The sequence below is a fragment of the Alosa pseudoharengus genome, unplaced genomic scaffold (assembly GCF_046254945.1).
Source record: "Alosa pseudoharengus isolate Yale_2024_CS ecotype anadromous, Long Island Sound unplaced genomic scaffold, YU_APseudo_1.1 YU_APseudo_1.1_scf_46, whole genome shotgun sequence".
In the NCBI taxonomy this organism is placed as follows: Eukaryota; Metazoa; Chordata; class Actinopteri; order Clupeiformes; family Clupeidae; genus Alosa; species Alosa pseudoharengus.
Genome location: NW_027468809.1, coordinates 166,012 through 191,841, shown reverse-complemented (window position 1 = coordinate 191,841; position 25,830 = coordinate 166,012). Strand labels below are relative to the sequence as shown.

Sequence of the window (25,830 nt, the reverse complement as noted above, 5' to 3'; positions counted from 1 at the left end):
CACTGCTGTCTTCTGATTACCATTTGTTCTGTCGACCACTCATGAACGCTAAATTCAAGACTCTTCCTCAGTGGTTCCATGTGGGTGCAATAAGTTGCACAGTGCTCTTTGTTCCTGTGATAGTTTACAGTGTTTTAAAAGGGGTCTAAAGGCACATTTGTTCAACATGCACTTAGTCCATTAAACAGTAAGCAACTTGTTATTATATCATTGATTGAATGGGCATTTGTTTATTAGCCTATTGCTTGTCCTTATTACAGTCTGATCAACATCTTAATTTATTCCCTGTTCAATTTAAGTGTTATATCGTTTTATATATTTATATGTTGCTTTGAACAGCAAAGATTAGGATAATGAGCCTCCTTATTCTTCAGCCAAGCAGGTAGGCCTACGGGGCGTTGCCTAGCAACAAGGGTCAGAAGTAGCCTACTGTACACGTTTTTCGATATTTTGTGGAATTATACTTCTTTTCATTGAATGCCAATGAGTCATGTACTAACTTGCTTTAACTATTTCTCTACATATTATACCCAGCAAAAGTCGTCTGTGCCAGTGTGCATCCTAACAATAATTTGTTTATGTTTTAATACAAAGCCGTTTTAATGAACTACAAATTCGGCGCCATTGTTATAAAGCAGCGTTGAAATGAACGCTACACGTCATGGGGCATGTAGTCTAATTACAGAAATAGCTATAATTTCAAAATTACAAAAATATTTGTATATATAACATGAGAAACATGCTTGAATTATTAAGATGTATCACCTGCTTGACTATAAAGTCAAAAGCTTGCAACATTTGTAATATTTTTAAATACATGTTATTTTCCCATTTTTGCACATGAGGTAGCCTACATATATCATTGCATATATCAGATAAAAGCACAATATAGATGTTATGAGGTGCTTGGTTTGATCCATGAACTTGTGTGCATCCAAAATCTCTTATTGCAAAATCCTTAGAGAAGCTGATTAAAGCTGAGCTCCTAATCAAGGTGCAACCTCTCTTGGATCCTTCCCAGTTTGCCTATAGGGCCAAGAGGGGGGTGCAGGATGCTACCATCACTCTACTAAGTCTTCTCTATAAACACCTGGAGGAAAGTGGGAATCATGCAAGGTTGCTCTTTGTAGATTTCTCCTCGGCATTTAACACCATCCAACCCCACCTACTGATTGAGAAACTACTGAACAACTTTAGCCTTGACCCAAGCCTGATTGGTTGGCTACTTGATTTCCTCACGCAGAGTTCAGAGAGTGAGGGTAAATAAAGTGCTGTCCAGTGGCCTAACATCATCCACAGGCTCACCTCAGGGGTGTGTTCTCTCCCCCCTGTTGTACATACTGTACAACAATGACTGCCGCAGCCAGTATGACAACAGGCACATTCTAAAATTTGCAGATGACTCTGTAATTGTCAGTCTCCTGAATTCCCATGAGAATGAGCATGGCCCTGTTATCAATGAATTTGTGTCATGGTGTGAAGATGCTTTTTTGCATCTGAACATCAGTAAAACCAAGGACATGTCCATAGATTTCAGACGCCTTCCCCCTGTTCCAAAGCACAGTGTCATCAACGATCAAGATGTTGAAATTGTATCATCTTACAAGTACCTAGGCACCTTGATTGATGACCGGCTTAAGTTCGACCTGAACACCACCTCGGTGTGCAAGAGAGGGCAACAAAGACTCTCTGCACTTAGGAAACTGGCTAAGTTTCAGGTGGACAAAACATTGATGGCATTGTTTTACAAAGCTTTTATTGAGTCAATCCTCACATTCTCCATTATCTGCTGGTATGGAAATGTCACCATCAGAGACAAAAATGCACTTTCCAAGATAGTAAATGTGGCCAGTAAGATAGTGGGAGTGAAGTTTGTTAGTCTCACCGAATATTTTAATAAGCAGGTGTTCAACAAAGCGATACAAATATATCAAGACACAAGAATACAACCCTGTATTCTGAATACGTGCTGCTGCCACCTGGCTTGCGTTTGTTGGCATCCTATTGCTTTTAACCATAGGTACAAAAATTCCTTCATCCCCTTTTCTATTCAAGTACTGAATGTACACAACAGGAAAAGATAGATTTGTCCATTTAGTGACCCCCCCCCCATATTCATTCACTTCCTCCTCTTATATCTAACTTATTTAATTAAGTTTTATCTTGGTTTTACTGACTTTTTAGGCATTGTCAGACCTATTTATGTCGTGTGGTATGTGATCCTGTCTGCAATCAAATTGCCCATTTGGGACAAAGAAATAAATTGAACTTGAAAACTGTCAAAAAATGCAGCCGAATAGCTGTGTGGATGGTACTTTGCAGGGCTGTCGCGTAGGTCAAAACTGACCAGCAGAACTGACCATGTCATGCAAATTATGTTTATTTCATATCAAAACACTTGCATCAGATAAAAGCACAATATAGATGTTATGAGGTGCTTGGTGTACTCAAGTAAATGTACTCCGTTACTGTCTGGCTCTGACTGCGCTGTAGTAGAATTTGCTATATGCACATGATGGGAATGCTCTATGTGTCTCTGCTGTCTTTGAAATGGCAGGTTATCTTTTGTGTGTATTCCTGTTTTGCTTTACTGATGCTAGGGGAAAGTTTGGCTCTCGTTGTTCTCAGATCAGTTTCATCCTTGGCTCTGAAGGCGTTCTCGGCAGCCTATGGACATCTCCTGTCATGTCTTCCAGTTAGCCGGGTCTTTGTGTGTGTCACATCATCGATGCACTTACTGATGTAAGAAGTAACAGGAGCTCCCATGCCACAAGGCACCTGGACCCTCTAGACCACAGTCAAAAACAACAGCAAGTATACTACAATAGCAACAATGACTTAAAACAAATATCAAAAGCAGTAATTACTCTGTGGCACTTTTAAATGTTTAGTGAATGAAAGTTCTTCTGCCAGTTTGTCCTAACAACTGCAATACAAGAAGTAGTGGGAGACAAGCTAACAACACACAACACGGTGATTCTGTTGAGAAAACAGGGTGGTAAAACATGTGTGATACTTCCTATTCAATATGGCAACTAGTAGTCTTTATTAACTTATATTATATAAAAAAATACAAAAGAACAACACTCAGCTAAAATATTTGTTGACTGTTGAGTGAGTGAGTGAGTGAGTGAGTGTGTGTGTGTGTGTGTGTAGATCTTTATCTTGCAGGCTCCCAGGTTGGCAGACAGGTTTTCCCGCTGAGAAAAAAGGGGGAAGATGGTTAGTGAAAAAGACTGTAACCTGTATTCCAGTTTGATTAGATATTCTAGTGGAGGGATGTTTAGATTAACCAATGTCATAATAGTGTTACAACTAATAAAATATCTGAATACTCCACAGTATGGAAATAAAAAAAACTGGGCCCTGACATTCTGAATTGACAAAAGTTACATTATCAACATCTCAGGTTAGTACATTTACAAGTTCAGAGTGCAAATGAATAAAAAATAGTTTATAGCTCACACTCACCCCAGACAACACTCTACTACCAATTGCCATAAAACCCTACTGTTCATACTTGAATTTCCCCTTGGGGATCAATAAAGTATCTTTCTATCCATCTAAAACATCAGGTACACAGGAGTGTTACAATATAAACTGATTTACGGTATATATGTTTACATGTAGCCTGCAGTACCGGTATATAACTAAATTATAGCATAGACTATAATAACTAAATCTGGTACATTTACATGTCCTACAGTATATGTATGGCTGCTGGAACAACGTAATTTCCCTTTGTGTAATTGTGAGTATCTGGTGTAAAAGATAACCAACTCACCACATTTTGGAAGGCACCCAATCTATTAGGATCTCCATCTTCCCCTGTGGCAGGCAAACAAAGACATAAAAAAAAAGTGTCTTGCTTAAAAAGATAACATTGCACTCAACTTAACATTCAAATTTTAACACTTCACATCAGTGACTATCAGCGTTTTGTAGACACGTAACACTTTTTATGATGTTCAGTTAATATCTCCTCATGGTCCACTCACTTTACATTCCCTATACGAGCTGTAAAACATCCTGGTCAATTTACACAGTCCCATAAACTGGAACATAGAGTAACTGCAGACAAACATTCTGGGGTTGGTAGCATCTCTAACAATACTAAAACATGCCATGAATATTTTTCAGAGAATACTTTATATTATATTTATATATAATATAGGGGTGAGTTATCTCTGGCGTGTCTTGTTCGGGATTTTGAACATAAACACAAAGATGAACAAACGCAATATCTGGTACGATTACTGATACTGACAGTTACTGATCACTGATTTCAATTATTCCGCAGTGCCATTATACATTTTTAAAAGTGATCAAAAAGTACTGTTACATCATCCATTGTTTTATTTTCAATTTTGTGTATGGAAATAACCTTTGTCTTTCTCTTTTTTAGTACTCTTCTGTACTGCTGCTTGTACATAGGGCTGTTGTGGGGGCACTCTTGTTCTTCACTTCCTTTTCTAGAAACTGTTTGACATAAGCAAATAGTAGAATGTTAATCAAAATGTTAACATACATACAGAACACAAATAACAAGCATATCATATAATTCATCATACAGTGTACAGATTAGGGCCTGTATCTTACATTCTCCGCAACTGACTTTCTTCCCTAACGCAATTACCATTGCTAATCTACACTTGGTGGAAAGCCACATTTTCTGACATGAAGATGGCCTCCTCTCATTGACCCGGCAAATTGTTTGGATCGGTCAGCGCTTTCTTTCCTGAAAGAATACAAGCAACACAAACAATACACAATGTACAATAAGGTCAAATGTGAAATGTAGGAGTGATGTCATGATATTTTTCTGTACATTTTGTTATTTGATGTCATCTAATTTTCAGTGTCCCACATTTTTCAGAATTGGGGTTGTATAGAGACGTTATAATGTATAGAAAATGTGGAATCACCTTTAACCATTAAGGTGAAAATGTCCTTAATGTTATTGAGGCATTTACTTTCCCCCCCACTTAAAGGAGAATTCCGGTGTGATTTTGACCTAAAGTGTTCTGAAACATGATACCGAGTGTGAACGTATGTCATATAGCTCATCTCGGCTTGTCCCCTGCACTCCGAAATCTGGCGCTAGTTAGCCAATGCTACCAAGAGGCGGTCAATGTTGGTGGCTCGGGCATCGGCATAGCCATGCAAATAAATCACTGTTTTACACCATTTACAAGGCTCAACGTATCTCCACACTTCATTGGTATACTTCCCAAGGCCCTGACATTTGAAACGAGACATTGAGAACTTTGAAAAAGCACTGGTAGTTTACTTACAAGACGATTTATACAGACAGTATCTTCAGGAAGTTTAGAGCTTGCAGCCATCTTGAATTTAGTCACGATAAGTCGAGTGACGAGCAGGAGCGAAACTACAGCTGATAAGTCACGTGAATACTCGCTTTAGTTGTTGACTGGAGTTAGTGGGCTAGCTAGGCTATTGCAAGGATGTCGGATGATGAAGCTACGGAGTTTTATGAAGACTTTGAAGACGAGGAGGAAACATTTGAGTATAATGGGCGTCCTTATTTATTTGAGCCTGAATACGGAGGAAGAGCTGCGTGAGCGCCGTGAAAGGAGAGAGATTGAGAGACAGCGTGCGGAGCAAGCAGCTGCAAGCACAGCCACAACACAGCCTCGTATCACGGGGAAATGGTGGTGTTCCTGCCGGTGCTGTGAGATAATGCCTACCGATATGGAGTGTTTTTGTTGCAAAGAGTGGGACCTTTTGCACCATCGCACTCAAGACGCACGCTGCGTGACATTAGCGCAAGGCTTTTCTTCCCTTCTGGACTTGTGGGTATTGGAAGCCTTTTTCCATGTCCCAAAATTAAACTGGACACGAAGACCCACGCCGGAGGGGCAAGATGGACATTTATCTACTGAGTAAGTACTCTACACACTTGGGTTTTATTGCTTTTGATCAATCCAATAGTTACTGTATTTGTAGTTTTAATTGGCAGCTAAAGTTACTTGATTATGATAATGATATGATAACAATGATATTGACCGAAGTGTATTCACCTTTCCTTGCCTCTCCCTCCCCCATCATCGCCTCGACCCTCCCCCTACCTCCCAGACAGTGCAGACTTGTGGCTTACCGGGTTTTCCTTGAGTGGGTGCTTCAAGGAGAGAAACTGGGACGAGGGGAAAGACAAGTTCTGCCAAGCTGTGTGGTTACAGCAATAAGAAAAAAATACCCCTCTACCAGTGGAGTATACCATGGATTCCAGGAGGCAGAAGACGCTTCCAGGATCATCTAGTTACCAATTACTAAAATGTGTTACTTTGTTGATATTATTTGTATTGCAATGTGAGGGGGTAATAATATTGTTCATACTCATTTGAAATAACAACAATATAAAATCAACACATTTTGTTTGTTTTCATTCCAAACTACAATATTTATTTATAGACAAACAACAAAGATGTAGACAGCATCATAGAACATGAAATAAACACAAAAGGAAAAACAAACTATGTACATTATAAATAAAAAATGCAAAGAAAACGATACTCTAAAAGAACAAAAGAAATGTCACTACAAGTCAGAGTTGCTTGAACCGCGACAGCCTTTGGGCCACCAACTCAGACGGGTCTGGCCTCGGCACTGGTGCTATGTTTTGCAACAACCTTCTTGGGCGAGGAGGAGGACGGGGCCAAGGTTCCAGGCTTTTCTCCTCCCTCAACTTCAAGACGTCCTTCATCAGGTCTTTTCGAAAGTCCTGAGAGGTGGGCTCATACACTGGCTTAGCCACCCACTGCTGTGTCGTCTTTGTGTACATGTACTTGTACTGCGGTTTTCCTATCCCACAGACAAAAGTAAAAATAAGTTGTTGATTATGTAGGCTACTATAACACTGTTTAGCTATGTGTGCCATGGTAAAATAAGTCCGAAATCAAGTTAGTTATTCTACTAATTACTGTACTGTTCAGAACACACAAAATTTGGAGACAAAGCCGCTTCCTTACCCTCAAGCGTTGTTTTTTGTTCCCTTCCAATATTGATATTGTGATCTATGATGGCCAATTCTGTGCGGGCTCTCATCGAGTCGTATGTAAAGTGAAGCCGCTTTGGTGCGTACTTCAGGGTGACGTTGTGAAAGACTTCAAGAGATCCTGCAAAATATGTCCAATTGAAATATATCAATCAATATCAGTCATGTAAAGTGATAATAGCTGGTGTTGAAAAGTTAAGATGTATAAGGAATGCTGACTGAGGTTACAAAGGATAACAGTGTGACTAGATAATAAACAGCTGTTCACTTCCTCTTTTTAATAACAAAGATAATGCAATTCTAAGAAACTCATTTCAATGACTGTGAAGGCATACCAGTGTGCTTGAACAGAGCCATCTGTCTCAGGTCACGCAGGAGGTTTTTTTCCTCAACCAACTCTGTGAGAGCACGGAAAGCTGGGGAGTCATGTTCCAGCCACTTTTTCTTCTCCTGATCCTCCTCTGAGAGAGGTGGATGAGCACATTGGTACTCCCGCCCATTCTCTTCCCATCTGTGGATGCCACGAATATGGTGAAGAACAGATGTCCACCGTCGCACACACTCCTGAAAAACCACATAAAATACAACCCTTAGAAATTATGGAGAATACTTTTGTGAGTTCATGTGTCAACACGGTCTTGGGTTATACATGTTTTAACTAAAATATTTTTCCTAATGTGGGTCATAAAATAATGATTCATAATTTCATGGTTACCTGTTCATCACCATGGCTGGAATTGCATGCCCAGTATAGGTGATTGCTGATAGACCTCAGCCATGGTCGAAGCTCTCTGTAATTTTTTTTATTAGAGACAGACACCAGTTTCTTCTTGAGACCTATGGAGAGTTCAAAAACAATATGAGCTTCCATTTCACCAGCAACAACCAGTCAAACACGTGTGGATATCTAGTAAATATGATGCATACTCTTGTTCACATGCCAAGGGTCATATTCGTGACGAATGTTGCCATAGCTTTCCCTCATTAGTTTCCTTATTGATGGCGATCTGTCGGTCGCCATCACCCCAATGTCCAGCCCGAGATCGAGGAGGTGATTTAGGCCTCTCTGAAAGCCCATTGCCTCCATTGCCACCGAACTCGATGCTTCTGTAACCTAATAACATAGTAAAAATACCAGTTTGTTATTTCACAGGGCATGTGCATGTACATAGTCCCAACTCATTGCCTTGACAGCAACTGTATGCTTATTTCACATAACAACAACAGGCATCTATGCTTGTTTACCTGTACAAGTTCAAAATGAAGAATTTCTTTTGTTGCATCACCTTGAAATTAATAGGTGCTGTACTTGCAGCTGTAGCCTTTTGGAAAAACAAACATGTCTGTGATTTTGAAAAAAAAAGGAATTGTGTATATTTGAAAGTCAACCAAAATCTGATGAATAACAATGCTTACCAGGGCTATCACACCTCGCATCACCACACATTTCCAGTTTTTCCCCCGAAGCAGAAAGTTGAGAAATCCTCTCCAGAATTTTTTGTTGTTGTCCCTTGTATGCATGATTGATTACAGGGATGAGGTATTTCGATTGAATGGCGTAAAACTGAGTCTTGCCTGGTAGCTGCAGGTTGATCAGGTCTGCCCAATCTTTGATGTCCGAGTAGGTGGCTCCGGTGAAAAATGTTGCAGCACATGCCAAGAGGTTGTTGCGGCCCATATTCCTTTGGTCAGTGCATGATGCCCATTCCCCGGTGTGTCCCTTCAAACACGTCCAGTGTATTCGGATCTGGCTGGCACGTGTGGCTACTCGTTTTTCCTCAATGGCCACACCACACTGAGCGCATGTTCTAAAAAGCTCCATCAGCTTGGCCTCATCGACTAGCCACTTTCTTCCTGCCCATCCATTTGTGCTGCCAGAGCTGGAGACAGAGTCAGAGCTTGGGCTGGATGAGGTGGTGTCACTCAGGGGCACAAAACTGGTGTCTTTAGGGTCCAAATCCATTTCCCCAAAACTAATGCTCATATCTTGCACAGATGTGTCTGAAGCACCTGCAGCTCCTTCCTCTACATCTTCCTGTTGATCAAAGGACAGATGAATAATGTCATTGTTGGAAAAGATTACACATTTACTTCTAAATGGAGCATCAGTGTAGCACATTATCACCAGAACCATATATGAAATTAAAAATTCAACTCACTGATTGTGTCACACCACTGGCTTCCCTTGAGGGACTCAACAATGATGGGGGTGTTTCAGTCCTTTCCTTCAAATTGATAAAAAAAATTACACATTGATACTTCAATGGTGACCAAGGTGTTACAGACATTACAGTGAAATGTGAACACTGACTGTCAACACAATACGTGACTTACCTGTGGGTATTGCCATGATGCAGGTCGTGCAGTGTATTGTCCAGATGCTGATGGCCTAGTTCGTGGCCTTACTGATGGCTGTTTGGGGCTTGAAATGGTAAAACTGAGGCCAGTGGACCAATCAGACCTCCTGTGTTGCAGTTGTCTATGGGGTTTTTTAGGCGTGGACTGGGGGGCAGCAGCCATTTCAGAGGGATACATTGCCGGGTCCTCAGAGGTACTGGTCTAAGAAAATACATACACACAAAATAAGTTTATTTATTCATTGGTTTATAGGACACTTAGATGCACACAGCAGCACATCTGTTTTGCAATCAATCCAAAGTGGCCCCACTCTGTTCATTGACCATCACTTGCTACTTTTAGGTACTCTAACTACCTGGAAAGTTCTAACACTTCAAACTGTGAGGAATGTACTCCCCAACACCCCCCGCTAATACTTTACACCATTACGCCTAACAATGCAACTGAATGCAGCATAGCAAACCCATCCCCCAAACACCTTAGCGGACCCCAATCACGGTCAGCCAGGTTAGCTTACATGGCAAGTTCTATATTGTATTTATCAAAAATATCAGAACAAACCACACCCCTCCGTCCCTCTCCAGCAACATTTATGATGGTGGGCTAAATAATAAATGTAGCATAATCTGCCTCATTTCTCTTTCCGGAATACAAAACTAGCTGCTACGTGAATTGTTTGCAAACACAATGTTCAGTGCTGCACACGATTTATACATGCTAACATGGTTCACACAATTTACAGTCTAATAACCAAATAAATTCATACCTCCGGAGAAAGTTGTGTCGCTTTCGGAGAAGGTTGTGTCGCTTTCGGGATGGCACATTTCTTCAGACGCATTCGTTGTCGAGGGTTAGAGCCTGTTGTAATGAAGTCGTCTGGATCAAAATGTGCACTACAAACACGGTAATCCTTCTGTTTCAGTATATGGATAGGTGTCTCGACATCGACAACAAGCCACTGCTTCCAAGTTGACTCGTGTAGAGGTAGCCTGTGAAAACTTTCTGGAACATAGCATCTCCTTGCCGCAACCTGGAAAAGCACAAGCGCGAACCATTCTGTCTTCTGTTCCTTTTCTCTTATCCTTCGTAATGCCAGCTGAAGCTGCAGTCAGTAGGCTATGTAGTATGCACACATGCCGGCCGGCCACTCCTCCTTCTTCACGTGTAGCCTACAGCACGTCTTCCGTCAACAACATTATGCAAGATTCACGACACTGAGTACTAAAACATTTTGAGCTAAGTTTATGCCATTTGTTGTAAGGTGCTCTTCGTTGTCATGTACATCGTCAATACATATTTTAAGCAGCAACTGGAATCCATGCATTTCCACAGAATTATTTTTGCAATCTGATCCATATCCTGTTCATTCGTGCTCGTCGCTCGACTTATCGTGACTAAATTCAAGATGGCTGCAAGCTCTAAACTTCCTGAAGATACTGTCTGTATAAATCGTCTTGTAAGTAAACTACCAGTGCTTTTTCAAAGTTCTCAATGTCTCGTTTCAAATGTCAGGGCCTTGGGAAGTATACCAATGAAGTGTGGAGATACGTTGAGCCTTGTAAATGGTGTAAAACAGTGATTTATTTGCATGGCTATGCCGATGCCCGAGCCACCAACATTGACCGCCTCTTGGTAGCATTGGCTAACTAGCGCCAGATTTCGGAGTGCAGGGGACAAGCCGAGATGAGCTATATGACATACGTTCACACTCGGTATCATGTTTCAGAACACTTTAGGTCAAAATCACACCGGAATTCTCCTTTAACCTCAGGCCCTGAGGGAGAAGCATTTGTGGGTTTCTCTTTGGGTATTCAAGAAGGAGGACGGGACTCCAGCCCACAGCATTGAGCTTCTCAATCTGAAAAAAAAAAAACCCTGTTACTTTAAAAAAACATTTATAAATTGTGCCAGTGATATATGTTTACGTTTATGTATTTAGCAGACGCTTTTATCCAAAGCAACATACATATAAATTACAACACGCTACGGGCTAGCAGATGCTACGGGAATGCACTAGTTGAGAATGTACTAGTTGAGAATGTACTTGTTGAGAGTGTATGTGGGAAAGGTGTGAAAATATGTGCGTGGGTTTGGTGTGCATGTCTATTTGCATGTGTGCATGATTCATGTATGAACGTGTCACTACAGGAGCATAGTAGAGGTATTACTCATTTTGACACTTCATTCTTAAAGGTTGTATCAGTGATCCTGGCGGATATTGCCTGTGTTTTTGTTATTGTTTATGTTCAAATTTCTTAGCAGACGTTTTTGTCCGATATATAACTCATTTTATATTTTGTCTGAGGACCAAACAAGACACACAAGAGATAACTCAACCTTACCACCAGTATTCATTTTTAAAAAATCCATGCAATGCTTGGTTATTGTTAGTGGTGTACTACCAACCACAATGTTAATGTCCGGTAGACTCCGCGGTTTGTGGTGCATGGGCTGCGTAAAAATACCAGAGTCTTTTTCAGCGCCTAGAATGACAGGAGAGCTAGCCGACCATGAGAAAATATTAGCTGAACATTATAAAAGTGTTTTGTCTTTACAAATCGCTCATCATCGCTGATACAACCTTTAACCTAACATTAGTACTATGGTAATGTAACCAGGGCCTGTGCTAGCCATTTGGGTGCCCAAAGCACAAATGCATGGTGCCACTCTGGTGCCCCCACTATTTTGGATACTTTATATTGTTGGTTGGTTTAATAGGCCTACTGTTGGCAATGAAAAGTCGTAAATCTACTATGGGTCTCCAACGTCGCTCTGTCAGTAGCCTGGCTGCCTGCCCCTTCTGAAGGCTAAAGCAGTAGGCTACCTTTAAACATAATTGTTGCTGAGAGGAATCCCAGCCTACGAATTCAATAACAAAATAAATCATGCATAATTAAAAATTACCTTGATTTAGGCTACTTGGGTATGGCATAAGGCTTGGCTACACACAGTAAGGTTAATGTGCAAAAAATGAATGAAGTGGCTATTGGCTCGCAAATAAACAGCGGATGGAAAACCTGACACAGTTTGAACTAAATTTAAACTGAACATTGAAGCATAAAATACCAATCATATTTGATATTGGCCATGAGTTCCAACATTGAGCAATATAATCAAACAATCCAAAAGTTAATTAGGCATAAATCCAAACTAGACCGAGAATCTTCTGCTTTTGATACCATGCCACTCCAAATGTGTCTCACCATAAAACGCAGGAAAAAATACCTTAGGCCTGTTGTCCATGAAGGCATGCCTGGCAAATTGATATTTTATGAAGATGTAACTGGTTGCTTTGCTTTCATTAATGGTTTAGCTAGTCAAGTTTGCAAGGAAGAGACATAACGTGTGAACAGGCCACAATATCCAGTAGGGACGCGCTCACACAGATGCGGTAGCGGGCAGGAGAACTGTTAGCACAGGCTTTACATAAAATTATTCAACAGAAGCCTTATAAGAAATAAATGCCTGCCTCGAATAAAGGCCTGTGGTTTGCACAACCTAAGTAGCCTAAATAAAAGACCCGCCACAATTTGAGGATTTGCGGCATGATGATTTTCTACGAGCTATATTTTTTTGGTGCCCCCCAGGCACTTGGTGCCCCACGCGCAGTGCATGTTCTGCTTGTGCGGAGCACCGACACTGAATGTAGCACAAATGACTTACCAGAATAATAGCATCATCCATCAGATGGGAGGTCAGTTGATTCTTTTTGGTATTGGCCTCCCAGGTTTCCTTTTTTTCATTGAAGCTTTCTAGTTGTTTTTTTTGCCTCAGCTTCTGTGGCTGTGGTGCCGTGCATACTGGGCATATTTTGCACCCATTAAAAATGGATGCAAGACATGCAGGGCATTTTTTTTTTTAACCCTCCCATGACAGGCTGCAAAAAATCAACAAGAAAAGCATACCGGTAATTAGAATTGCTATTGTTTAAAAATACAAATTCCTCAGTTGTTTAGAGAGATTGAACCATTAAACAACATGTTCAGTCTTTCAACTCAGTTGTAATAAAGGCAATCCTGTAATAAACAAGATTTCATCTATTTCAAGACTGATATTTGGGACCAACTCAGGGTATCTAGTATAACACTATGCGATTTGCTGTTCCTACATTAAACGTGGATTGATGATTCGGTGTTCCCCCAATGCCAATTGGATATTTAACAGAATCCGATGCTCTTCAGGTTAACAATAATAAAGTAACAATTTAGTGTCTTTCAAATTTGTGAAAATAAAAATCTTGGAATACTTACTATATGAGAATGAAAGGGTGAGTGTGTGTGTCTGTGTGTGTGTGTGTGAGAGAGAGAGAGAGAGAGAGAGACAAGCATGTATCTCGTAAATTATCTGTAACAAAGACAAAAAACATTATTAGAATGATATTTTATCTCTACATTATTAGCAAAAATGATAGATATGATATGATTACTAGTTACATGTTCTACAAGAATAGAATCTCCTTGACTCTAATCGCCTGACCATCAAATTGCTCAGTAACCATTCATGTTATATTCTACACAAGAATGATTGAAGCACATGTGTACATTGCACACACATAAGATATCATATCCACTTGGCGCCTACTACTACTACTTTTGCATACCCCCCCCCCCCCCCCCAAAAAAAAAAAAACAACCCCTGCTGATCTGCACCATCTATCTATCATAATATATAAAGCAACAATCGTCTGTGTGTCTGTGGCTCGCTGGGTACTTGTATAAACTTAGCCTTGCCAGACTTATAAACGCTTTAACTTCAAGTAGTAGCATGAACTATACAGGATGAAACCATTTGGCTTAGCTAGCTGCTAATGTGGCATCCAAAAGCCCATGTCTGGTTGCCCAGTTGGCAAGTAGCTGCTACTTCAGAAAGTTAATGTTGAGCCCTGAACACAAAATTTTGCTGGCGCAGAAATTAGGTGGAAGCGTGTTACACATATATGCAAATTGTGCCACATAGCTGGCGATGCCAAAAGTACACGTCCAAATCAATGTAAATAAACCAACAGCAGAGTTCCGAATTAGCTAATCTATCTAGCTAGCAGAGGCTCTGGCTAAGTACGTTGCATTTTATTTTGATGCAACAAAGAATTGTATTATGTCAGTCTCTTTCAAATACAGCTCTTACAGTGGAGTTCGAAATAAACAAATAGGAGGACATAATTGTTTTGGCCAAAACTCAATTTTAGACATGTTAAATGCCTATGCATTTCTCTTGCTTATTAGACCCTTGTACTTACCGCTCGGAATCTCGCCCAGGCAATGGTTTCTGGGATCGTCGCACACAGTGACGCGATGCACAAAATTGCGCCAAAATATCAATAGCAATGAAAAAGTACAGTCTTAATATTTTATATCCTTGCTCAAATTTGTAAAATAATGAGCATAAATCTCCGAATGAAAGAAACTTGGGTATATGTAGCCATTACATTTAAACACATCACTTCCCAGAATGCATCTCTTTGCCAAAGAACTTTATTTCCACCTTAAGCAATATAAACATTTCTGCAGTAGTGTATTACATTTATAACAACTTCATAATCAGTATTGAGACGAAAGAACTAGTGCTATCAGTAAGCTATTCTTTTTAAGTTGACATTCTCTGGGGATACCACTGATCTATAAAGAACACTGGATAGACTATCCCATTGTTGCCGCCCCATCAACAATGAAGCCAATGGAATCGGAACACCGCCGCCATATTGGGACCACTGCACTGTAGAAAATTATAGGCTTACAGTAGAAATGCATGAAAAAAGTGAGGCAACTTAATTACTCGAAAATATTAGGGGGGAAATATAAACCTATTATTTTTAAATATATAGTCTTTAAAAAATCATGGGCATTTACTTAAATTATTCATCTATACTAAAATGTGTAAAATATCTCAATACAATTAACGTAGCCTATTCAAAGGAAATTTCACTCTATGTCTATACCAGTGGTTCCCAAACTTTTAATAGGCATGTACCCCCTGAGACATTATGAAGTTTTTTTTTAATTGTTTTATTAATATTTATTTTGATCAATTTTGTCGAGAATAGTGAATAGGATCATAAACATATGATACAAATCTCATCAATAATCTACAAATGTGCTGAATATAATGATTTTAAATAGATCTGCACCTAGGCTATCTCACACACACTCGTCTTGTTGAATGCAATGATCTTATCGGCTAGGTGCTTGTCTTTGCCTTGTAACTGGAGATTTAACTCATTGAGCTTTCCAAATATATCGCTAAGATAGGCCAGCTTCGTCAAGAAATGTTCATTAGTGAATGTGCTTGTAGATTCAAACATGCGCTAATTCCTCCAAGAAGAGGCGACTCGGAGCTCAAACACGCGACAGCACTTTACCTCGGGAAAGCCACCTTGCCTCGCTGTGAAACAGTAGCCTACAGCCTTTTGGTCAGCTCCCATCTCCTCTCAAAGTGCGGAGAATAGACACGCTTTTAAGGGTCGGGTCTTGATGAAATTCACCACTCTCACAACCTCGTTCAAAATCTCATTCAGGTCGGGACTAACTAAGCTGCCTTGACACGAGCGCTTCCCTATGAATAACACAGTGCGTCCATTGCGCATCAGGTGCTACCTGGGCCTAGGCTACAGATAAAAAATAAATAAATAAAAACTCACGTCAGTTCGCGCCCCACCTGGCATGTCTCCACGACCCACAGTTTGAGAAACGCCGTTTTACCCTCCATGTCTCCACTCTCGAATATTTTGTTAATGCGGAGAAAATACGTTTTTAATGTGGGGTACGCGTACCCCAGTTTGACAACCGTGGGTCTATACTATGAGAATGCAGCTGCCATTGAAACGTTCTTTCTCAACAGTGTATTGTTAAATTATGTCTTGACTCTTTATAAACAAACCTCAAATCAAAAGTGAAATGTGGAGTCAGTTCTTTATCATATGTGATGTGATGACAAGGCCGTTCTCTATTCACTCTACGCACGCAGCACAGCCTACCAGGAGAAACAACAATTCATATCAATTAATATTAATTCATTAATTATCAAATAATATTAGGCCTATAGATCAGTCATACAGTACAATTGCAAGCGACCATATGCCACAGCGGGCACAGGTTATTAACGTCCTCATTCTCCTACCTTAAAACTTTATGCTATCCTCGAACTCGTCTGCTGCCCAAACATTAAGCCAAGAACCGTTCTCTGCCTCCTTTTTTGTATTTTCTATCCTCCGTTAATGTTCTTTTTTTCTAGCTACCAGATTTGTTAACAGACATTTCCCCCTAGTTTAGCCTACCGAGAACATCTCTTGATCTCACTTGATACTTGCAGATGGGCTAACGTAGCCTAGGCTACTAGCCTATTCCCCACTGGGGATGGGAAACTTTTGATAAATTTTTTAAAATAAATCGTTATCAGCCATCTGTAACAAGCAACGTGCTGCTTGCGAGAGCTGGCCTTGCACGCATCTTCTCTGATCTGAATAGGCCTAATCATAAGCTATGATAGACACTGCAATCAATGACAATCATGTTTTCAATTTAATAAAATTGATTACGAAATCATACTGCAAAATAAGGCTATATCACCCGGGGAAAGAATGCAGGCAGAAAAGCGACGGGACTACGTCCGGAAGAAGTTGATAATTGTTCAAAACCCCAATGTAGGCTAGCCTATGATATGACAAAACTATTTGTATTTGTAAGAGCTATTGCATACTGAAATATAGATATGGGCCTATTAACATTGTTTGTCTCCCCCCTCCATGCTAGGTCGATCGCACAAATAAAAAAAAATAGTGAAAAAACCTATAGAAATAAATAGGATACTGGTCTCTTTGAATGGAGACCTCTGTCTGTTTTATATACATGATTATAGCATTATTCATATTATTATCACGCCCACTTAACTTCTTCCAGACAGGCTACATTGACAACATTAAAAGCCTACAGTGATTTTCTCCGTGGGTGCAGCACACAGTAGCCTAGGCTAGATCATTTTGGTGAGGTTTCAGAACGGAGCAGCGTAGTTCGGACTCGCAAGTGGTCCCAATATGGCCGCCGCGCCGATTTCACGGAGGCTTCAGGTTTGTGACGTAGTTGCGCTATCCAGTGTTCTTTATAGATCAGTGGGGGATACGCTTCTGACATGGGCTTTGTTTACCTAGCAACGGTTACTATGCCTCGCTGAAATGAGAAGTGAGAACGTTTTTATTAAATATCCCACTTAAATGAGGGCATAATTTAAGCCAACGGCAAATATGCAGTCCTGAAACGACTGTAATTATTCAATATCCATGTATCCCAAAGTTATAAAAGTCAGTTGACCGAAATCTGTACTCAGTTGTTGAAACGGGGGATCCGTGTGTGGGCCACGGAATATATTGTCATTAACTTGCATTGGAACGAAATCCGTGTGTGTTTCACGGAAATGTCAACTTCCGTTGAGCGAAATCTGCACTCAGTTGTTGAAACAGGGATGGAATGCAACGCCTGACAGGCTAACATTACATAAAAATCGAACTGAATGTATCAAAAGTGTGTTTCCCAATAAGATAACAACATCCGTTGAGCGAAATCTGCACTCAGTTGTTAAACGGGGATCCGTGAAATAGCCACGGAATATATTGTCATTAACTTGCATTGGAACGAAATCCGTGTGTGTTTCACGGAAATGTAACTTCCGTTGAGCGAAATCTGCACTCAGTTGTTGAAACAGGGATGGAATGCAACGCCTGACAGGCTAACATTACACAGACACTAAAAAAGGCAATAAAAATCGAACTGAAAGTATCAAAAGTGTGTTTCCCAATAAGATAACAACGTCCGTTGAACGAAATCTGCACTCAGTTGTTTAAACGGGGATCCGTGAAATAGCCACGGGATATGAGTGTCATTAACTTGCATTGAATCGAAATCCGTGTGAGTTTCACGGAAATTTCAGTGATTCCGTGGGCCCACCACGGATTTTGAGTTAAGCGTCCGTGGATATTTCACGGATTCCCGTGAGACCAGGTTGCAACGATTAGAGTCTCGTGACTGCCGGCTACTGCGTGCGTGCGTGCGTGTGTAGGTCAAAGTCCGCCGATCGAAGCATTCCCCTATTTTGTAAAATAATTTTTTACTCCTCTGGGTGTTGCAATGGATATCAATGATTCATATGATTGCCCTCAGTAAAAAAACACAAGAAACAGGAATGCAATCAGTTACAAACACTCAGGTTCTCTGCTTCATAAGATGTCGCCGGCGATCGGGAAGACGCTGAGCAGAGGGCACCGTCGCGTAAAACAACGCGAGACCGCGGAAATGGCCGGACGGTGCTTCAGGCTGGATTCGAACCTGCGATGACATTCTTAAAGTGCTATGTAGCACAGCGCTGCCTTTCCCATGTGTGCTACGGAGACACCATTAATGCAGTGCTCATTATACATGATTAGAGTCTCGTGACTGCCGGCTACTGCGTGCGTGCGTGCGTGTGTAGGTCAAAGTCCGCCGATCGCAGCATTCCCCTATTTTGTAAAATTATTTTTTACTCTCCTGGGTGTTGCAATGGATATCAATGATTCATATGATTGCCCTCAGTAAAAAAACACAAGAAACAGGAATGCAATCAGTTACAAACACTCAGGTTCTCTGCTTCATAAGATGTCGCCGGCGATCGGGAAGACGCTGAGCAGAGGGCACGTCGCGTAAAACAACGCGAGACCGCGGAAATGGCCGGATGGTGCTTCAGGCCTTATTCGAACCTGCAATGCCATTCTTAAAGTGCTATGTAGCACAGCGCTGCCTTTCCCATGTGTGCTACGGAGACGCTGATTAATGTAGTGCTCATTATACATGATTAGAGTCTCGTGACTGCCGGCTACTGCGTGCGTGCGTGCGTAAGTCAAAGTCCGCTGATCGCGGCATTCCCCTATTTTGTAAAATAATTTTTTACTCCTCTGGGTGTTGCAATGGATATCAATGATTCATATGATTGCCCTCAGTAAAAAAACACAAGAAACAGGACGCAAACAGTTACAAACACTCAGGTTCTCTGCTTCATAAGATGTCGCGGGCGATCGGGAAGACGCTGAGCAGAGGGCACCGTCGCGTAAAACAACGTGAGTCCGCGGAAACTGCCGGACGGTGCTTAAGGGCCGGATTCGAACCTGCGATGACATGGTTAAAGTGCTATGTAGCACAGCGCTGCCTTTCCCATGTGTGCTATGGAGACGCTGATTAATGCAGAGCTCATTAGAGTCTCGTGACTGCCGGCTACTGTGTGCGTGCGTGCGTAGGTCAAAGTCCGCCGATCGCAGCATTCCCCTATTTTGTAAAATTATTTTTTACTCCTCTGGGTGTTGCAATGGATATCAATGATTCATATAATTGCCCTCAGTAAAAAAGCACAAGAAACAGGACGCAAACAGTTACAAACTCTGCTTCATAAGATGTCGCGGGCGATCGGGAAGACGCTGAGCAGAGGGCACCGTCGCGTAAAACATCGTGAGACCGCGGAAACGGCCGGACGGTGCTTCAGGCTGGATTCGAACCTGCGATGACATTCTTAAAGTGCTATGTAGCACAGCGCTGCCTTTCCCATGTGTGCTACTGAGACACCATTAATGCAGTGCTCATTATACATGATTAGAGTCTCGTGACTGCCGGCTACTGCGTGCGTGCGTGCGTAGGTCAAAGTCCGCTGATCACGGCATTCCCCTATTTTGTAAAATTATTTTTTACTCCTCTGGGTGTTGCAATGGATATCAATGATTCATGTGATTGCCCTCAGTAAAAAAACACAAGAAACAGGAATGCAATCAGTTACAAACACTCAGGTTCTCTGCTTCATAAGATGTCGCGGGAGATCGGGAAGACGCTGAGCAGAGGGCACCGTCGCGTAAAACATCGTGAGACCGCGGAAACGGCCGGACGGTGCATCAGGCTGGATTCGAACCTGCGATGACATTCTTAAAGTGCTATGTAGCACAGCGCTGCCTTTCCCATGTGTGCTACGGAGACGCCGATTAATGCAGTGCTCATTATACATGATTAGAGTCTCGTGACTGCCGGCTACTGCGTGCGTGCGTAGGTCAAAGTCCGCTGATCGCGGCATTCCCCTATTTTGTAAAATTATTTTTTACTCCTCTGGGTGTTGCAATGGATATCAATGATTCATATGATTGCCCTCAGTAAAAAAAAACAAGAAACAGGACGCAAACAGTTACAAACACTCAGGTTCTCTGCTTCATAAGATGTCGCAGGCGATCGGGAAGACGCTGAGCAGAGGGCACCATCGCGTAAAACAACGTGAGTCCGCGGAAACTGCCGGACGGTGCTTCAGGCCGGATTCGAACCGGCGATGCCATTGTTAAAGTGCTATGTAGCACAGCGCTGCCTTTCCCATGTGTGCTACGGAGACGCCGATTAATGCTGTGCTCATTATACATGATTAGAGTCTCGTGACTTCCGGCGACTGCGTGCGTGCGTGCGTAGGTCAAAGTCCGCCGATCACAGCATTCCCCTATTTTGTAAAATTATTTTTTAGTCCTCTGGGTGTTGCAATGGATATCAATGATTCATATGATTGCCCTCAGTAAAAAAGCACAAGAAACAGGACGCAAACAGTTACAAACTCTGCTTCATAAGATGTTGCGGGCGATCGGGAAGACGCTGAGCAGAGGGCACTGTCGCGTAAAACAACGTGAGACCGCGGAAACTGCCGGACGGTGCTTCAGGCTGGATTCGAACCTGCGATGACATTCTTAAAGTGCTATGTAGCACAGCGCTGCCTTTCCCATATGTGCCACGGAGATGCTGATTAGTGCAGTGCTCATTATACATGATTAGAGTCTCGTGACTGCCGGCTACTGCGTGCGTGCGTAGGTCAAAGTCCGCTGATCGCGGCATTCCCCTATTTTGTAAAATATTTTTTTACTCCTCTGGGTGTTGCAATGGATATCAATGATTCATATGATTGCCCTCAGTAAAAAAACACAAGAAACAGGACGCAAACAGTTACAAACACTCAGGTTCTCTGCTTCATAAGATGTCGCGGGCGATCGGGAAGACGCTGAGCAGAGGGCACCGTCGCGTAAAACATCGTGAGACCGCGGAAAAAGCCGGACTGTGCTTCAGGCTGGATTCGAACCTGCGATGACATTCTTAAAGTGCTATGTAGCACAGCGCTGCCTTTCCCATGTGTGCTACGGAGACACCATTAATGCAGTGCTCATTATACATGATTAGAGTCTCGTGACTGCCGGCTACTGCGTGCGTGCGTGCGTAGGTCAAAGTCCGCCGATCGCAGCATTCCCCTATTTTGTAAAATAATTTTTTACTCCTCTGGGTGTTGCAATGGATATCAATGATTCATATGATTGCCCTCAGTAAAAAAGCACAAAAAACAGGACGCAAACAGTTACAAACTCTGCTTCATAAGATGTCGCCGGCGATCGGGAAGACGCTGAGCAGAGGGCACTGTCGCGTAAAACAACGTGAGACCGCGGAAACTGCCGGACGGTGCTTCAGGCTGGATTCGAACCTGCGATGACATTCTTAAAGTGCTATGTAGCACAGCGCTGCCTTTCCCATATGTGCTACGGAGATGCTGATTAGTGCAGTGCTCATTATACATGATTAGAGTCTCGTGACTGCCGGCTACTGCGTGCGTGCGTGCGTAGGTCAAAGTCCGCTGATCGCGGCATTCCCCTATTTTGTAAAATTATTTTTTACTCCTCTGGGTGTTGCAATGGATATCAATGATTCATATGATTGCCCTCAGTAAAAAAACACAAGAAACAGGACGCAATCAGTTACAAACACTCAGGTTATCTGCTTCATAAGATGTCGCCGGCGATCGGGAAGACGCTGAGCAGAGGGCACCGTCGCGTAAAACAACGCGAGACCGCGGAAATGGCCGGACGGTGCTTCAGGCTGGATTCGAACCTGCGATGACATTCTTAAAGTGCTATGTAGCACAGCGCTGACTTTCCCATGGGTGCTACGGAGACGCCGATTAATGCTGTGCTCATTATACATGATTAGAGTCTCGTGACTGCCGGCGACTGCGTGCGTGCGTAGGTCAAAGTCCGCCGATTGCAGCATTCCCCTATTTTGTAAAATTATTTTTTACTCCTCTGGGTGTTGCAATGGATATCAATGATTCATATGATTGCCCTCAGTAAAAAAACACAAGAAACAGGACGCAAACAGTTACAAACACTCAGGTTCTCTACTTCATAAGATGTCGCGGGCGATCGGGAAGACGCTGAGCAGAGGGCACCGTCGCGTAAAACAACGTGAGTCCGCGCAAAACTGCCGGACGGTGCTTCAGGCCGGATTCGAACCTGCGATGACATTCTTAAAGTGCTATGTAGCACAGCGCTGCCTTTCCCATGTGTGCTACGGAGACACCGATTAATGCAGTCCTCATTATACATGATTAGAGTCTCGTGACTGCCGGCTACTGCTTGCGTGCGTGCGTGTGTAGGTCAAAGTCCGCCGATCGCAGCATTCCCCTACTTTGTAAAATTATTTTTTACTCTCCTGGGTGTTGCAATGGATATCAATGATTCATATGATTGCCCTCAGTAAAAAAACACAAGAAACAGGAATGCAATCAGTTACAAACACTCAGGTTCTCTGCTTCATAAGATGTCGCCGGCGATCGGGAAGACGCTGAGCAGAGGGCACCGTCGCGTAAAACAACGCGAGACCGCGGAAATGGCCGGACGGTGCTTCAGGCTGGATTCGAACCTGCGATGACATTCTTAAAGTGCTATGTAGCACAGCGCTGCCTTTCCCATGTGTGCTACGGAGACACCATTAATGCAGTGCTCATTATACATGATTAGAGTCTCGTGACTGCCGGCTACTGCGTGCGTGCGTGCGTGTGTAGGTCAAAGTCCGCCGATCGCAGCATTCCCCTATTTTGTAAAATTATTTTTTACTCTCCTGGGTGTTGCAATGGATATCAATGATTCATATGATTGCCCTCAGTAAAAAAAACACAAGAAACAGGAATGCAATCAGTTACAAACACTCAGGTTCTCTGCTTCATAAGATGTCGCCGGCGATCGGGAAGACGCTGAGCAGAGGGCACCGTCGCGTAAAACAACGCGAGACCACGGAAATGGCCGGACGGTGCTTCAGGCTGGATTCGAACCTGCGATGACATTCTTAAAGTGCTATGTAGCATAGCGCTGCCTTTCCCATGTGTGCTACGGAGACACCATTAATGCAGTGCTCATTATACATGATTAGAGTCTCGTGACTGCCGGCTACTGCGTGCGTGCGTGCGTGTGTAGGTCAAAGTCCGCTGATCGCGGCATTCCCCTATTTTGTAAAATTATTTTTTACTCCTCTGGGTGTTGCAATGGATATCAATGATTCATATGATTGCCCTCAGTAAAAAAACACAAGAAACAGGACGCAAACAGTTACAAACACTCAGGTTCTCTACTTCATAAGATGTCGCGGGCGATCGGGAAGACGCTGAGCAGAGGGCACCGTCGCGTAAAACAACGTGAGTCCGCGCAAAACTGCCGGACGGTGCTTCAGGCCGGATTCGAACCTGCGATGACATTCTTAAAGTGCTATGTAGCACAGCGCTGCCTTTCCCATGTGTGCTACGGAGACACCGATTAATGCAGTCCTCATTATACATGATTAGAGTCTCGTGACTGCCGGCTACTGCTTGCGTGCGTGCGTGTGTAGGTCAAAGTCCGCCGATCGCAGCATTCCCCTATTTTGTAAAATTATTTTTTACTCTCCTGGGTGTTGCAATGGATATCAATGATTCATATGATTGCCCTCAGTAAAAAAACACAAGAAACAGGAATGCAATCAGTTACAAACACTCAGGTTCTCTGCTTCATAAGATGTCGCCGGCGATCGGGAAGACGCTGAGCAGAGGGCACCGTCGCGTAAAACAACGCGAGACCGCGGAAATGGCCGGACGGTGCTTCAGGCTGGATTCGAACCTGCGATGACATTCTTAAAGTGCTATGTAGCACAGCGCTGCCTTTCCCATGTGTGCTACGGAGACACCATTAATGCAGTGCTCATTATACATGATTAGAGTCTCGTGACTGCCGGCTACTGCGTGCGTGCGTGCGTGTGTAGGTCAAAGTCCGCCGATCGCAGCATTCCCCTATTTTGTAAAATTATTTTTTACTCTCCTGGGTGTTGCAATGGATATCAATGATTCATATGATTGCCCTCAGTAAAAAAACACAAGAAACAGGAATGCAATCAGTTACAAACACTCAGGTTCTCTGCTTCATAAGATGTCGCCGGCGATCGGGAAGACGCTGAGCAGAGGGCACCGTCGCGTAAAACAACGTGAGTCGGCGGAAACTGCCGGACGGTGCTTCAGGCCGGATTCGAACCGGCGATGCCATTCTTAAAGTGCTATGTAGCACAGCGCTGCCTTTCCCATGTGTGCTACGGAGACGCTGATTAATGCAGTGCGAATTATACATGATTAGAGTCTCGTGACTGCCGGCTACTGCGTGCGTGCGTGCGTAGGTCAAAGTCCGCTGATCGCGGCATTCCCCTATTTTGTAAAATTATTTTTTACTCTCCTGGGTGTTGCAATGGATATCAATGATTCATATGATTGCCCTCAGTAAAAAAACACAAGAAACAGGAATGCAATCAGTTACAAACACTCAGGTTCTCTGCTTCATAAGATGTCGCCGGCGATCGGGAAGACGCTGAGCAGAGGGCACCGTCGCGTAAAACAACGTGAGTCCGCGGAAACTGCCGGACGGTGCTTCAGGCCGGATTCGAACCGGCGATGCCATTCTTAAAGTGCTATGTAGCACAGCGCTGCCTTTCCCATGTGTGCTACGGAGACGCTGATTAATGCAGTGCTCATTATACATGATTAGAGTCTCGTGACTGCCGGCTACTGCGTGCGTGCGTGCGTAGGTCAAAGTCCGCTGATCGCGGCATTCCCCTATTAGGTAAAATTATTTTTTACTCTCCTGGGTGTTGCAATGGATATCAATGATTCATATCATTGCCCTCAGTAAAAAAACACAAGAAACAGGAATGCAATCAGTTACAAACACTCAGGTTCTCTGCTTCATAAGATGTCGCCGGCGATCGGGAAGACGCTGAGCAGAGGGCACCGTCGCGTAAAACAACGTGAGTCCGCGGAAACTGCCGGACGCTGCTTCAGGCCGGATTCGAACCGGCGATGCCATTCTTAAAGAGCTATGTAGCACAGCGCTGCCTTTCCCATGTGTGCTACGGAGACGCTGATTAATGCAGTGCTCATTATACATGATTAGAGTCTCGTGACTGCCGGCTACTGCGTGCGTGCGTGCGTAGGTCAAAGTCCGCTGATCGCGGCATTCCCCTATTTTGTAAAATTATTTTTTACTCCTCTGGGTGTTGCAATGGATATCAATGATTCATATGATTGCCCTCAGTAAAAAAACACAAGAAACAGGACGCAAACAGTTACAAACACTCAGGTTCTCTACTTCATAA

At 42.8% G+C, this 25,830-nt stretch overlaps 1 protein-coding gene and 3 long non-coding RNA genes across 7 annotated transcripts; 1 reads left to right on the top strand and 3 right to left on the bottom strand.

Annotated features, from left to right (window-relative positions):
- Positions 1-2,364: 2,364 nt before the first annotated feature.
- Positions 2,365-5,383, bottom strand: LOC143103496 (uncharacterized). Of its 3 annotated transcripts, none has more exons than XR_012982838.1 (5): positions 5,295-5,383; positions 4,600-4,738; positions 4,385-4,479; positions 3,785-3,828; positions 2,365-3,200 (listed from the first exon to the last, which is right to left on the bottom strand). It is a non-coding gene; the product is annotated as an uncharacterized LOC143103496 (long non-coding RNA). The 3 variants fall into 3 exon arrangements; XR_012982839.1 differs by having other exon boundaries at positions 4,637-4,738; XR_012982840.1 differs by lacking the exon at positions 5,295-5,383 and adding an exon at positions 4,926-4,996.
- Positions 5,384-5,425: 42 nt separating this feature from the next.
- Positions 5,426-6,387, top strand: LOC143103497 (uncharacterized). Its single transcript, XR_012982841.1, has 2 exons — positions 5,426-5,903; positions 6,097-6,387. It is a non-coding gene; the product is annotated as an uncharacterized LOC143103497 (long non-coding RNA).
- Positions 6,388-6,405: 18 nt separating this feature from the next.
- LOC143103495 (uncharacterized) lies at positions 6,406-10,687 on the bottom strand. Of its 2 annotated transcripts, none has more exons than XR_012982837.1 (10): positions 10,140-10,687; positions 9,350-9,574; positions 9,175-9,240; positions 8,432-9,050; positions 8,261-8,337; positions 7,943-8,129; positions 7,731-7,852; positions 7,351-7,579; positions 6,990-7,136; positions 6,406-6,822 (listed from the first exon to the last, which is right to left on the bottom strand). XR_012982837.1 is itself a non-coding variant. In XM_076267272.1 (10 exons), exons 6-10 carry the CDS (start codon positions 8,100-8,102, stop codon positions 6,566-6,568), a joined length of 915 nt encoding a protein of 304 aa, XP_076123387.1. In that variant the 5' UTR covers positions 8,103-8,129; positions 8,261-8,337; positions 8,432-9,050; positions 9,175-9,240; positions 9,350-9,574; positions 10,140-10,681; the 3' UTR covers positions 6,409-6,565. The 2 variants fall into 2 exon arrangements, 1 of the variants encoding a protein (XP_076123387.1); XM_076267272.1 differs by having other exon boundaries at positions 6,409-6,822; positions 10,140-10,681.
- Positions 10,688-10,753: 66 nt separating this feature from the next.
- On the bottom strand, positions 10,754-13,903 carry LOC143103493 (uncharacterized). Its single transcript, XR_012982835.1, has 3 exons — positions 13,624-13,903; positions 13,037-13,250; positions 10,754-11,231 (listed from the first exon to the last, which is right to left on the bottom strand). It is a non-coding gene; the product is annotated as an uncharacterized LOC143103493 (long non-coding RNA).
- Between the last annotated feature and the right edge of the window lie 11,927 nt (positions 13,904-25,830).

Excerpts from the sequence above, each read along its gene's own strand:
- LOC143103495 (XM_076267272.1), bottom strand. The coding sequence starts at position 8,102 with ATGGAGGCAATGGGCTTTCAGAGAGGCCTAAATCACCTCCTCGATCTC. Across the intron at positions 7,580-7,730 it reads CCAGCCATGGTGATGAACAG|GAGTGTGTGCGACGGTGGAC; the intron begins GTAACCATGAAA and ends GTGGTTTTTCAG. Across the intron at positions 7,137-7,350 it reads GGCTCTGTTCAAGCACACTG|GATCTCTTGAAGTCTTTCAC; the intron begins GTATGCCTTCAC and ends CATATTTTGCAG.